At 39.0% G+C, this 12,147-nt stretch overlaps 1 protein-coding gene across 1 annotated transcript in view; it reads right to left on the reverse strand.

Moving 5' to 3' along the window:
* LOC109486502 (voltage-dependent calcium channel subunit alpha-2/delta-2-like) overlaps positions 1 to 12,147 on the reverse strand; it is a 73,377-nt gene that overhangs the window by 10,515 nt on the left and 50,715 nt on the right. Inside the window, 16 exon segments of the mRNA XM_019790338.1 lie at positions 113 to 228; positions 541 to 592; positions 872 to 939; positions 1,325 to 1,386; positions 1,758 to 1,901; positions 2,834 to 2,908; positions 4,183 to 4,257; positions 4,723 to 4,788; positions 4,923 to 4,973; positions 5,692 to 5,775; positions 6,603 to 6,652; positions 6,995 to 7,073; positions 7,509 to 7,631; positions 8,034 to 8,123; positions 8,254 to 8,322; positions 8,713 to 8,812. Of these exon segments, the coding sequence (XP_019645897.1) occupies positions 113 to 228; positions 541 to 592; positions 872 to 939; positions 1,325 to 1,386; positions 1,758 to 1,901; positions 2,834 to 2,908; positions 4,183 to 4,257; positions 4,723 to 4,788; positions 4,923 to 4,973; positions 5,692 to 5,775; positions 6,603 to 6,652; positions 6,995 to 7,073; positions 7,509 to 7,631; positions 8,034 to 8,123; positions 8,254 to 8,322; positions 8,713 to 8,812 (1,304 nt within the window).

The following is a 12,147-nucleotide window of genomic DNA, read 5'->3' on the forward strand; positions in this document are numbered from 1 at the left end:
GGAAGACATGGAAGCACAGGGAGTACTGTAAAGTATGGCCTGGTTTGTAACACCGTTATCGAACGTTATCGAGGCCCGGGTACATGTATGATGTAAAGGTGAATAAACTCACAGTGTTCAGGTGCGTTCTGCTGCAGGTGATGGGCCTCTGCTATCTTCTCCCTGACCTTACAGTGCAGGTTATCCTGGCACTTGTGGGGGCTGGACGAGTAGTTGGCACAGTATAGTCTAGGACATAATGAAGACATTACTTAGAGATTAGTACACACACACATATACCCTCCATTGTTTAGAGTGCTATTTCCTGAAAAGTTCAAAAGGCTTTACCAAGGAAGTTAGGATGTTTCTTTCCGATAGCTAGAATTTACTGACAGTCACTGGTATATGACTTTATAAGACAACAAGGGTTGTTTAGTAATACAGATTTTGTTGCACTTTTGCTGCCTGCTCATTTTTTGGTCAAAAGTGAACACACACACAAAAATGTACAACAACTCGCAATGCAGAATGATCATCTTTATCAATTAAGCTCCAACTTACAGTGGTGTCAAAACCAGTTTCCCTGCAGCGTTAGTGTCAAAGGCGTTGAATCCTGAAAAACAGTTAGATGTAATTAACTGCAAATTCATAACATCACATTGGCTTACATGTACATTAATATTTAGTCTTCTATCATATTAGACTGGTTATGGGATTTTACAAGCCTTGGGGAACCTTTCTGTTTTTCATAAAAAAATTATACATGTATTTTAAGTCAGTCTGAATAAACTTGCACTAAGACCATTTCCCCTTCAAGTTTCTAGTGGCATTCAAAGTTGCCAAAACTCCAGTGTGATACCCCTGAGCTGAAGAACACCATGATGAGACCAACCTTCCTGGTATGAGACCCTCGACACGTCCAGTGACCCTGGGTGGTAGTGAGGAATACCCAGGCCTATGCTGGAAATAGAAAAAAAAAATATTTCAAAAAATTAAAAACATTAAATAAATGTATTATTTTTCTGTGACGGTACTGGTTATGCTGAATGATAAGGAGTGTCCTAACTAATGTGTGATTATTGAAATTCTAGGACATTGTATTTCATCTTTTTTTAACACTACAAGAGCTATTGACGCACAATAATTGAAAAACAATTGAAAAATCTTAACAGCTGCAAAAGACAGACCAAAAAGACCAAAGTTTGATAATTTCTCTATCAAATTGACAAGTTTTCTTACGATTTGCTAACTTTAAAAATTTTGGAAGTCAAGGGACAGTCTCCATATTGGTATTACTACAGGAAACACAGTTTTTATATGATTTGTAAACTTTAATCAGACATACCTGAAACCTGTGCCTGTGACTGGACCATAGTGGTACGTCATCTGCACTTCATCAATGTAGTGCTGGAAAATTTACCAAAATATCCAACTTTAGGAAAGAAATATGCATCAACAATCTCAGAACTGTTGGTGAGACTATTTGTAAACTCTTTCCAGATTGGTTCTAACAGCATGGTGCTTTATAATCTGTTCTGTGATTGCCAAAAAACAGTTACTGAAGCAACTGGATATGATTTTGGAAATGGTCAGACATTTCATGTAGCATCCACTACCTTTTGTCAGTGACACTGAAGAGTTGTCAGAAAAGCTGGTTTATAAGTAGCAACTGTCATGTAATTGGTTTTATAATCATGGCACTATGATGGTAAAACAGCTCTCTGATTGGTTCTATAATCATGACACGATGGTAACACAGCTCTGTGATTGGTTCTCACATGATCATGTGTCTTGGTGAGGGTGTTGATGACATCACTGCCAGTTTCGAGTTTCACCATCCTGTTCCTCATCGCCTCCTTGTCCGGGTTCGTGAACTCTATGTCCAGAAGGTCAAGGGTCGGCGGCTTGGAATAGAAGGCATCCTAGAGGGAAAAAAATTAATTAGCAAATATTAGTAATTATACCAGAGAACTTTTTAGCAAATAGACACTTAGATAACATGCAAGGGGACTTAGCCTGTCAAAGGAATACGGTCTGCAGTGACTGTTTGTTTCAATGAATATTAGCCTAATGGCACAATCTGTAGTCTGTTTGAAAGTTTGCTTAATGGATATGGATTATGTAATGTGACTAGTTAGACTAGAGAACAAGTTGATAATCAGCATAGCAGAATAACAGTTAGCATTACAGTTGCTTCTTTCATTCTCTATGGGAGACTACAATTATATCAATATCCATGCTTGGTTAGGGTGATGAGGCATTGATCAGAATTAGTCTCAGTCTGTGTTTCCAAGGACATATTTAGGGTGGGACACATTAAAGGACAGACGCACAGCAAGTAGACTCACATTACTTCAGAAAGCAAGACACTCAAAAACAGCCCTTCCGGTCAAAACCTTGTTGACGCCTATCCTGCGCCAATCGCGACACTTCAACTCCAACTCATACAAACCTCTAACGTTTCACAAAGACTGCTACAAATATTCATATTTTCCACAAACTGTCAGAGATTGGAACATTTTGCCCCAAGAGATAACTGATACTGCGGAACCCAGGAAGTTCAACGCTGCAGTACTTCAACACCTAAAGAAGCAGCAATAGCGCATCGCACAGCTCCCCTGCACGCTTTACCCCAATCTAGGGGTGTTGTGCAGAACCCGTACAAGACAAGACAAGACAAGACATAGATTTGCCCCAGGCACGGTTCTGCACGGTTCTGCACAGGCTATACAGAACCGTGTCTGTGTATGGTTCTGGATATCAAAGCATTCAATTTGTTACTGTTCTGGATACAACTGGATCCTGTAGATGTAAAGTAATGACAGAACTGATACACAATGTATCTGAAGCTCACCTCAGGTGTCAGGTGTGGATGGAAGACGATGAAGCCGTTGTTGTTGATGATGAAGGCGTAACCTCCGTGGCCAAGCTGGAAATCAGAAAGGTCAATCATCTTCATTAATTTCTATTTTTTATGATAATAACATATGTTATCATTTATTAACAGAAGCGGCATAGTTCCTGATGATAATATATAATTATAATAGTAATTGTAATGCCCTCGATTAAGAATTGTAGCATTTAGTAAATGTATTTATTATCTGCTCTGTGTATTTACACGTATTATTTTTTTAACGCTGAAGCCATTCATGTTTAAATTTTAATGAATGTCAATGCCCATATCAATAAAGCTGAATCTAAATTTAAATCTAAATTATTTGCAAATGCAATATATATCATCAGGGTCTAAGGGTACATATTGTGCTTCTGGGGGTATGTACATGTAGGGAGGGCCACTGGAAAGTACAGAGGGGTCCTTTAACAGTGCACTAAGGACTGTACTTGTGACCACAAAATACAGTAGGGAAGTACATGTTATGCACCAAGTGCTCGTGGAGTCATGTGAATCAGGAGGTGCTACAAAATAATACTGTAAAATCATGAAACTTTTGCAGTGGTTTTCTTTCAATTTGCAGTTTTTGGAGATTTACATTTTGTAGATCTCCACTTCAAATTGATAAAAATGTAAAAAAAATCCTTGTATGACTGCAGAGTTGTTTTGAACAACTTTCAAAACACCCCTTCCTCTTGTTGCAAAATATATAGAACGCAAAACGTTTCATAATGTACAGTAGTCTGATATGTCATGAAATGAAAAGAAGTGGACAGGTAAGAGTGCAAGGAAAGTAGTATGTGACGTGCCTGTAGAAAAATATTTGATGGAGGTGCAACAGGATAGTCAGGCATAGAGTGCAGACAGACACAGGACAGGTGCAGAGGAAGAAAGAGAAAAAGAAATAAAAGAAAGCAGTGTTCATATTTACCCGCTGCTTGCCATGTTGTGTTAAGAAGAAGAGTGTAGAGTGAGCAAGAGAGCGAGAGAAAGAGAGAGAGAGTAAGGAGAGGAATCAAGCTTCAGCACTAAGTTTGAAGCATTCATTTATTTCATACTATACCATGGGTAGTAATGGTAACAGTTGTATTATTTTGATTGCTTTACATACAACAGCATTACTTTGTGTGTGCCTAGCCCACTCTAGTTTACACTAACATATTTCATGTTTTAATGATGTATAGTTACTAAAAAATGTTGAAGGCTTTTACACTGCTAAGTTTAGGGAATAGCAACACTTCAGTTAACTGATGATAATCACCATCAATGTTCAATAAGAGAATATCATGATTATTTAATGCATGTATCACCTCTCTTAAAGGAAGTGAAGTCCTCATTTCCTTCACCGGCCATGGCACAGACACAACTCCTAGCACCGCCTGGTTCTGGGAGTAAAACAGATTCAACAGTCAGAATGAAAAATCAGTATGAAAGTTAATCTGTGTTGGTACAAATCATTATGAAATAAAGACTAAGCTTTAACTTCCAACACTTAGATACAGAATTGGGACTTACCCCAAATTTTCGGTTGACTCCATCAACCTTGTTCACGGAATGGACCCTTGTTGAATGTTAAAGCTTAGTCTTTATTTCATAATGAAAAATCAGTATTTTTGATGTTCTATCACCATGGTAACACCAAGCCTCACCCACACATGTTCCATCACCATGGTAACACAAGGCCCCACCCACACATGTTCCATCACCATGGTAACACCAGGCCCCACCCACACGTTCTATCACCATGGTAACACCAGGCCTGCCCATGTTCCATCACCATGGTAACACCAGGCCCGCCCATGTTCCATCACCATGGTAACACCAGGCCCCACCCTTACACCGGTACTTACTTCTGCACAAGTGCCTTCATCGTTCTTACTACATGTACCGTCCTTTGACATATAGCGCGGATTGTCCTAAGGAAAAATAAATTCAAAGATAGAATTTTTCTCTTTGGGACTACAATTTCACTAAAACTAATGTAAAAGCTTTGGTAAGGGACATTCTATTTCCTTAAATGTAAGATAAGTACAAGTCATGTAGTCCATACCATGGTTGTGTTGATGACTGGGTAGCTGACGTACACCTCAAAGTCATCACCCTAGTAATGGGGTAAACAAAGATGAGGTTACATATGGGGGCATATGTACAAAATCAAAAATTATGTGTGAAAGATAACAGATACTCATTGACAAGCAGATAGATTTTGAAAACTGTCAGATGTTTCAAGTAGCATCCACACAGAATTCTTCAGTGACAAGAAGTGGATGCTACTTGAAACGTCTGACCATTTCTAAATCTATCCATGCAGTTACTTTTAGTGTTTTTCATTACCTGGATGTGTAACCTCAAGCTCATTATTGTCAAGTCATTATCACTGGAATAAGTTCTAAGATGCACTAAGGCCACACCAATTTAATTTCTTGGTTAACAGATTTTTCTAAAAAAAATAATTGAGCGGGCGGGCGAAAAAAAAAAAAACAGGCCTAGGCATCCTATTATGGCCCAAAATGGTACGATAGGAGCCATAAAGTCAACACATCAGGCTGGTTCAAAATTTAAACAATGAATTTTGAACTTTTAATGATACCATTGCATTGAAAGATGGAATAACTGTAACAACTATGATGAAAAGGTCTGTTTTCAACTGTTCAGGGCAAAATATGTGCATTTTGCAGTTGATTCTGGATTTTTATCAGAGATAATGCCCTAAAAAGAGTAGTAGAATCTTCTTCAGCACCAAGGACAGGGATAGCATTTTTGTATGATAAGCATTTTCTTGTTGTTGGATTCTTGACAAGGCAATGACAAACACTCACTTTTTCACTCATAAAGATCTTGGAGAAGGTGACTTCCTTGGAATTCTCTAGGGCGACCGGCCGGCTTAGGACCTGGCCAAAATCCTGGAAAGAAATGGATAGAAACAGTAAGTTGTATCCTGTCATAGCTAAGCTATGCATGCAACAAATTATGCAATAAAGCTGAACCTGAATTGTACAACAAATGTGATTACAGGCCCTCAGTAACAGCCAATTAGTATGTCAACAGTACATAGTTAGTACAAAGCTGTTAGATTGCAGGAAATATCTGAAGATGAGGAGAACCGAAGTGTTTAGCAGCAGGATAGACTGAGAATAATAAGCTGGTTCACAGTTTCAACTGCATATTTGCAAGGTCAAAGGTAAAGCTTGATAACTTGTGAACACTTCTTGTCTAGACCATGCTTGATACATGACCAGACATATTTGGATTGTATTTTAGGGTCTTTACCTTTGACATATGACCCACACCACACATGCACAGTTCAAACCATGAATCAGCTTATAGGCCATTGCCACAGAGACAGAGAAGACACCTGTTAGTACAGCTGAGATTGGTTACACCTGTACATGTAAGGACAGGTGTTGAAGTGGACAGGTTAGCACACAGGTTAGCACGCATTACAAACCACCACCACACCTGCATGTCCTTCAGTCATGTGTCCCCACCACCTGTGATTAAAAGCGTAATAAAAAGAAGACAGTCTGATCTAACAATTGTTGCTGTGAATGAATTTACTGAGTGTGTGTTTCATTCCTATGAGACTTATGTATTCTAAGGGATTGATGTTGCTTTTATCTACGAGTGCTCAGTCTACATAGAATTTTACCATGGTCAATATTGACTGAAGGAGAACATAATTATATAGTCTATACATAATAATCAATTATAATAATGCAAATATTCCTACCCCTGAGGCTTCCCTGGCTGCACCGTCACTCCTGACAGTTGAGAAGTACCCTGGCAACAACAAAAACAACATCATTAGCTTGAAAGAATTACACATCATTGTTACTCATTACAGTAACAAAAAAAAAACAAAAAAAAAACACTAAGATATACAAAGAACATTATGGTAATGTTGCAGCTGTAATTGTTGCTTTTCAATAGAATTGTTACTTTTTATTAGAACAGTATTTTGTTACTTTCCTTGAAGTTCCTTTATCTAAACAACATTTTTAATTTGCAAGAAACAAAAATGTGTGAAGCGAAACGGTACCTCTTGCTATAATTTAAAAGGTTACCGTACTGTTGCTATAATTGTTTCCTACAGGTCTGTGATATTGTAATTGTGAAACTGACCTCTGTTGTCACAGGCCATTTTCTGCAGCACGCTCCAGTCGTGGATCGGCTCCCCCACAACAATCACAAACACACGGATCTACAGAACAAACAAACATTCAACAGACATTGTCATCCCATCTATTCCATAGTGTAATTAGAAAAGTTAAGGTAACATGTGCACAAAGCAAATACATAATGTTTACCTTCACATGGTCTAGCCTAACAAACTACTCCTCTGTTGATTCCTACTCAAGCACTTTGAATTCATAAATTATTATACATTGTGACCAGTCCCTCAGAATGTGTCCTGCCACTTTGTTTCATAATGTATTCCAACACCCCACAAGGTCTGCTATAGACTCCAATAGTATATAGTTTACAGAATACAATTGGAATTGACAGTTCTACCAGATTGGAGTCCCTAGCCTGACATACGTTGAAAAAAAGTTCAGCTATCTACATGTACCTTACTGATGACAAGATACAATTCTATTTCAATGGAAACTTATCAAAAACGTGTGTTGCTGCTTACACTTCTGTCAGAGTTGTACTTCTGGAAGACTGCCTCGGGGTAGAGCTCAGCGTTCTCGGTTACCAAGACGATGATCCGGTTACACTCCGCGCCCTGGTTCTCATTACGATCCTCCATCTGGAACTGTAAGTCATGGGAAATTTGACTCAGATTTAACTCAAATTTGATATGATCCAGTTACACTCCGCTCCCTGGTTCTCGTTTTGCTCTTCCATCTGGAATTGTACAGCACGAAGTCATGATTAGATGGTGGGAAGGAACCCAGGCTTTTAGCTAGTCCATGGTATCTTTTGGAAGTCCTGTACTGAAAATAATAAGAAATTGGATGCCTATATACCTTTTGGTAGGACACCCAAAAGATGTTCTGATACTGTGAATCATGGTTTTATTTTCACAGTACTCATGTTGATTTTTCAACTGTGGATTTATGACACTACAAAATTCCATAGTATTATGTTGTCCTTATGCGATTATTGTACTACACAGAGGATCTAAAAAACAGTGAAAATTTCCATCGACCCTTACATTGTTGAAGATCTTGAAGGCATACTCCAGGCCTGCGTAGTAGTTTGCCTGGTTAGCTGCCTCCAGGTTGTCCAGGGACTTGTGGATCACCTGAGGGGTTGACAGCAAACATGTTTTCTCAAGGTAAACAACTCTGCTTTCTTTATTGTTTATCTGCACATAAAAACAAATCATTTGTTGAAAATGGTGAACCAAATGTGCAGGATGATGGAGATCTTACCTCCTTGTTGTGAGTGGTTGCTTGGACAAAACTGCTGAGACAGCTGACAGCCTGGGCATAGGCATTAAACTGCAAAATATAATGTACATGTTACTGTCCCAGTAATTGTTCCAGTAGGGTTTAACTGTGAGGCAAGTATACACTAGTCAGGAAAACTAATAACAGCCATCTCAGGGCCATCTCTCTGTTGGAAAGCGTTGCTTAGTGGTGCCCCCTAGTGGTTCCTACACAAACTGCACTGACAATGACTGACACTACATGTACATTGTACATCTACAGGCAGGTGTCATGTTACCAAAATTAAATGCAACACATGACACATACTCTGATGTGAGGAAATGCATTAATCATGAATTGAATGTAATGGGCTTACAGAATAAATACTGGCATCTCTCCTTGGCGCTGAAAATATTGTTACTGCCTTTCCACTGTTCAAGTTGAGAAATATTATCAACTCACGTATCCGGTGGCAACGTAATCGTCTTCTGTCAGCCTGTCCAGAAGGAACCATGTGGTATGCTTCATCAGGCTCAGGGAGCGGCCTTCTACACTTCCACTCCTAACATGGGAGACAAAGGTCAAGGTGGATATTAGGATGTTCTTATAAGTTATACACAACCAGGTATTCTTCCTACCTTGCTTATGTTTTGGTGTCTATCGGACACCTTCCTTAGAGCTTCTGACTGGAGCACTGCTTCTTGCTGCTAGCAAGCAAGGTAGGAAGAACACCTGGTTATGTATAATGAAATCCCAATATCCTATGTTCTACCAACCTGATAAAATTATGTTTGAAAGGTCAAGGTGGTTTTGTTGACTTCAGGGAGTGTGTTTGAATCCCTGCCAGGCACAGATGTTGTGTCCTCGCTCAACTTGGTGCAGGTTAAATGTGTTACATCCAAGCAAAATGCGAATAATGGACCTACAGAATAAATACTGGTGTCTCTCCTTGGTGCTGAAAAAACTATTGTTGCCTTTCCATCGTTCAAGATGGGAAATATTAACTATTGTATGTAGGAGGTATTTGAAGCCTTGCTGGGTCATATTTTGTATTTTGATTTGAAATACAAGCCTCAGATTTTCAACTTAAAAGGTTAGTATGTGTTTTTCCACTTCATGCTACCTCAGTACTGCATGCTACATTACACTAATCTGCAGACACATTCCAACAGTTGATACATGGATGGCAGCAGTTCAGACAAATGAGCATTCCAGTCTCAGAAAATTATGATGCTGCCTTTCCATTGTTCAACTTGGGAAATACCATTAACTACTACATGTAAGAGGTATTTCAAGCATTGCTAGGTCATACTTTGGTTTCAAATACAGATTCAACAAAAAGTACAGGGACTTTTGTATGGTCTTCTACAACTTAAGATCTAACAAAGCTAAATACATGTATGAATAATGCTACATCCTACATTGACGGAAGACAAGCCTCAGATTTTCAACTTAAAAAAGGTTCCGTATTATTTGACTCTACCTCAGTACTGTATGCCACATTACACTAATCCAACAGTTGATACATGGATGGCAGCAGTTCAGACAAATGAGCATTCCAGTCTCAGACATCAGACTTAATGGCAGTGGCAGAGCTGGGGGATTTAAGTCTGAATCTCTAGTCCACTTACGCTTGACTACGGCTCTAACTCTCAAATCCCCTTACACAGAAAAACATTTCTTTCCAAGCCTCTTAGAGACCGGGGATTTGTTTAATGTCCCTGTGAATGATGTGTTTTTCTAAGAAAATTTCAAAAATTCCAGTAAGGAGAAGAGAGTCACATCTATTGTGTATTGGGGTGAAACTTACATGGGATGAACAGTTTGAAAAAGCCCATCTGCCAAAATCATCTTAGAGACCAGGGATTTCTGTAATGTCATTGTAAATGATGTGTTTTTCTAAGAAAAGTAGAAGAAATTCCAGGAAGTAGAAGAAAAAGTGCAGAGAGTCACATCTATTGTGTATTGGGGTGAAACGTACATGGGATGAACATTTATAAAAAGCCCATCTGCCAAAAGCATCTTAGAGACCAGGGATTACTTTAATGTCCCTGTGAATGATGTGTCTTTCTGAGAAAAGTTTGCAAATTCCAGGAAATAGAAGAAAAAGTGCAGAGAGTCACATCTGTTGTGTATTGGGGTGAAACGTACGTAGGATGAACAGTTAGAAAAAGCTCATCAGCCAAAAGCTTCTTAGATACCAGGGATTACTTTAATGTCCCTGTGAATGATGTGTCTTTCTAGGAAAAGTTTTCAAATTCCAGGAAATAGAAGAAAAAGTGCAGAGAGTCACATCTGTTGTGTATTGGGGTGAAACGTACGTAGGATAAACAGTTAGAAAAAGCTCATCAGCCAAAAGCTTCTTAGATACCAGGGATTACTTTAATGTCCCTGTGAATGATGTGTCTTTCTAAGAAAAGTTTACAAATTCCAGTAAGGAGAAGAGAGTCACATCTATTGTGTATTGGGGTGAAACGTACATGGGATGAACATTTAGAAAAAAGCTTTTTAGAGACCAGGGATTTCTTTAATGTCCCTGTGAATGAAGTGTTTTTCAAAGAAAAGTTTGCAAATTCCAAGAAGTAGAAGAAAAAGTGCAGAGAGTCACATCTATTGTGTATTGGGGTGAAACGTACATGGGATGAAGAGTTAGAAAAAAGCCCATCTGCCAAAAGCATCTTAGAGATCGGGGATTTCTCTAATGTCGTTGTAAATGATGTGTTTTTTTAAAGAAAAGTTTGCAGATTGCAAGAAGTAGAAGAAAAAGTGCAGAGAGTCACATCTATAATTGTGTATTGGGGTGAAACGTACAATTTGAAAAAGCCCATCAGCCCAAGCCTCTGATTTCCCAGAGTGCATCATTATGGCTGTGAGGAGGAAGTCATGATGATTGGTTGTGAGTCCGAATATTGCAAGGGTCTGGAGCGGCTGCCATTCGGCGCTAACACAGCTGACCTGAACATAACCCCAGTTGCTACTGTCCCTCATTTATGGCAATCACTCGAGATCTTTATTTGCAGATTCATATACAAATTCATGTACAGATACAGATTCATGTAAAGATATATATTCATGCACAGATACAGATTCATGTACAGATATAATACAGATACAGATTTTCTGAGTAGGATGACTGTGCTACTGTAGGACTGTAAGATTTGAACCACTCACACCAGGATGTTCCCCAACTCTTTTCAAAAAGTTTGGTCAGTTTTTCAACATGATTGAGGTGTGTCTTTTCTCAACATGGGGCCTCCATTTTTTCTATGTTATGGCCAAGACCTCAGCATAGCAGCAATACATAGTCATTACGTTTTGCTATACGGTATTTTGACAAGTAGCACTGAGATGGGCATTGACTTTATGTTTGAATGTCCTATCCGAGGGAGGTCCCTAACCAAAGCTAGGTACTCATTTCCACCTGAGTGAAGTGAGGAAAGTTGTGTGTACAGTGCCTTTCCCAAGGGCCAGTAGTAGCCAGAAAAAAATGTCAAGAGACAGGCTTACTGGAAAATGAATCAACCAGAATTCCCTTGAAGTTCATTGCCATTCTGGGTCAGGTTATTCCATCAGCGTAATGACCAAGAAAACGTACAATTCTCTGATTGCCTTCTAAAGCAGAAATCCCATATTGTCTACATTATGCCTTAGACATTGGCTACGGGAGTCTCTGAGGGTTTTTCAAGGACAGAAAGCAGGCACGGAAGTGTCTGGGATTTCCTGTCTCAAAGGGTTCACTGCAGACACAATTAATCAACAGAATGTCTTTACGAGCACTGAAAACATTGCCCAGATACATTTGTATTCTTACACACAGTGCATGTAGTTTTGAGCATTAGCATTCAACAAGTATCTAGTACTGTGCTCATCTAGTTCTAATCATGAATAGGTTAGGGT

Source organism: Branchiostoma belcheri, unplaced genomic scaffold (genome assembly GCF_001625305.1).
Source record: "Branchiostoma belcheri isolate BF01 breed outbred unplaced genomic scaffold, Haploidv18h27 scaffold80, whole genome shotgun sequence".
In the NCBI taxonomy this organism is placed as follows: Eukaryota; Metazoa; Chordata; class Leptocardii; order Amphioxiformes; family Branchiostomatidae; genus Branchiostoma; species Branchiostoma belcheri.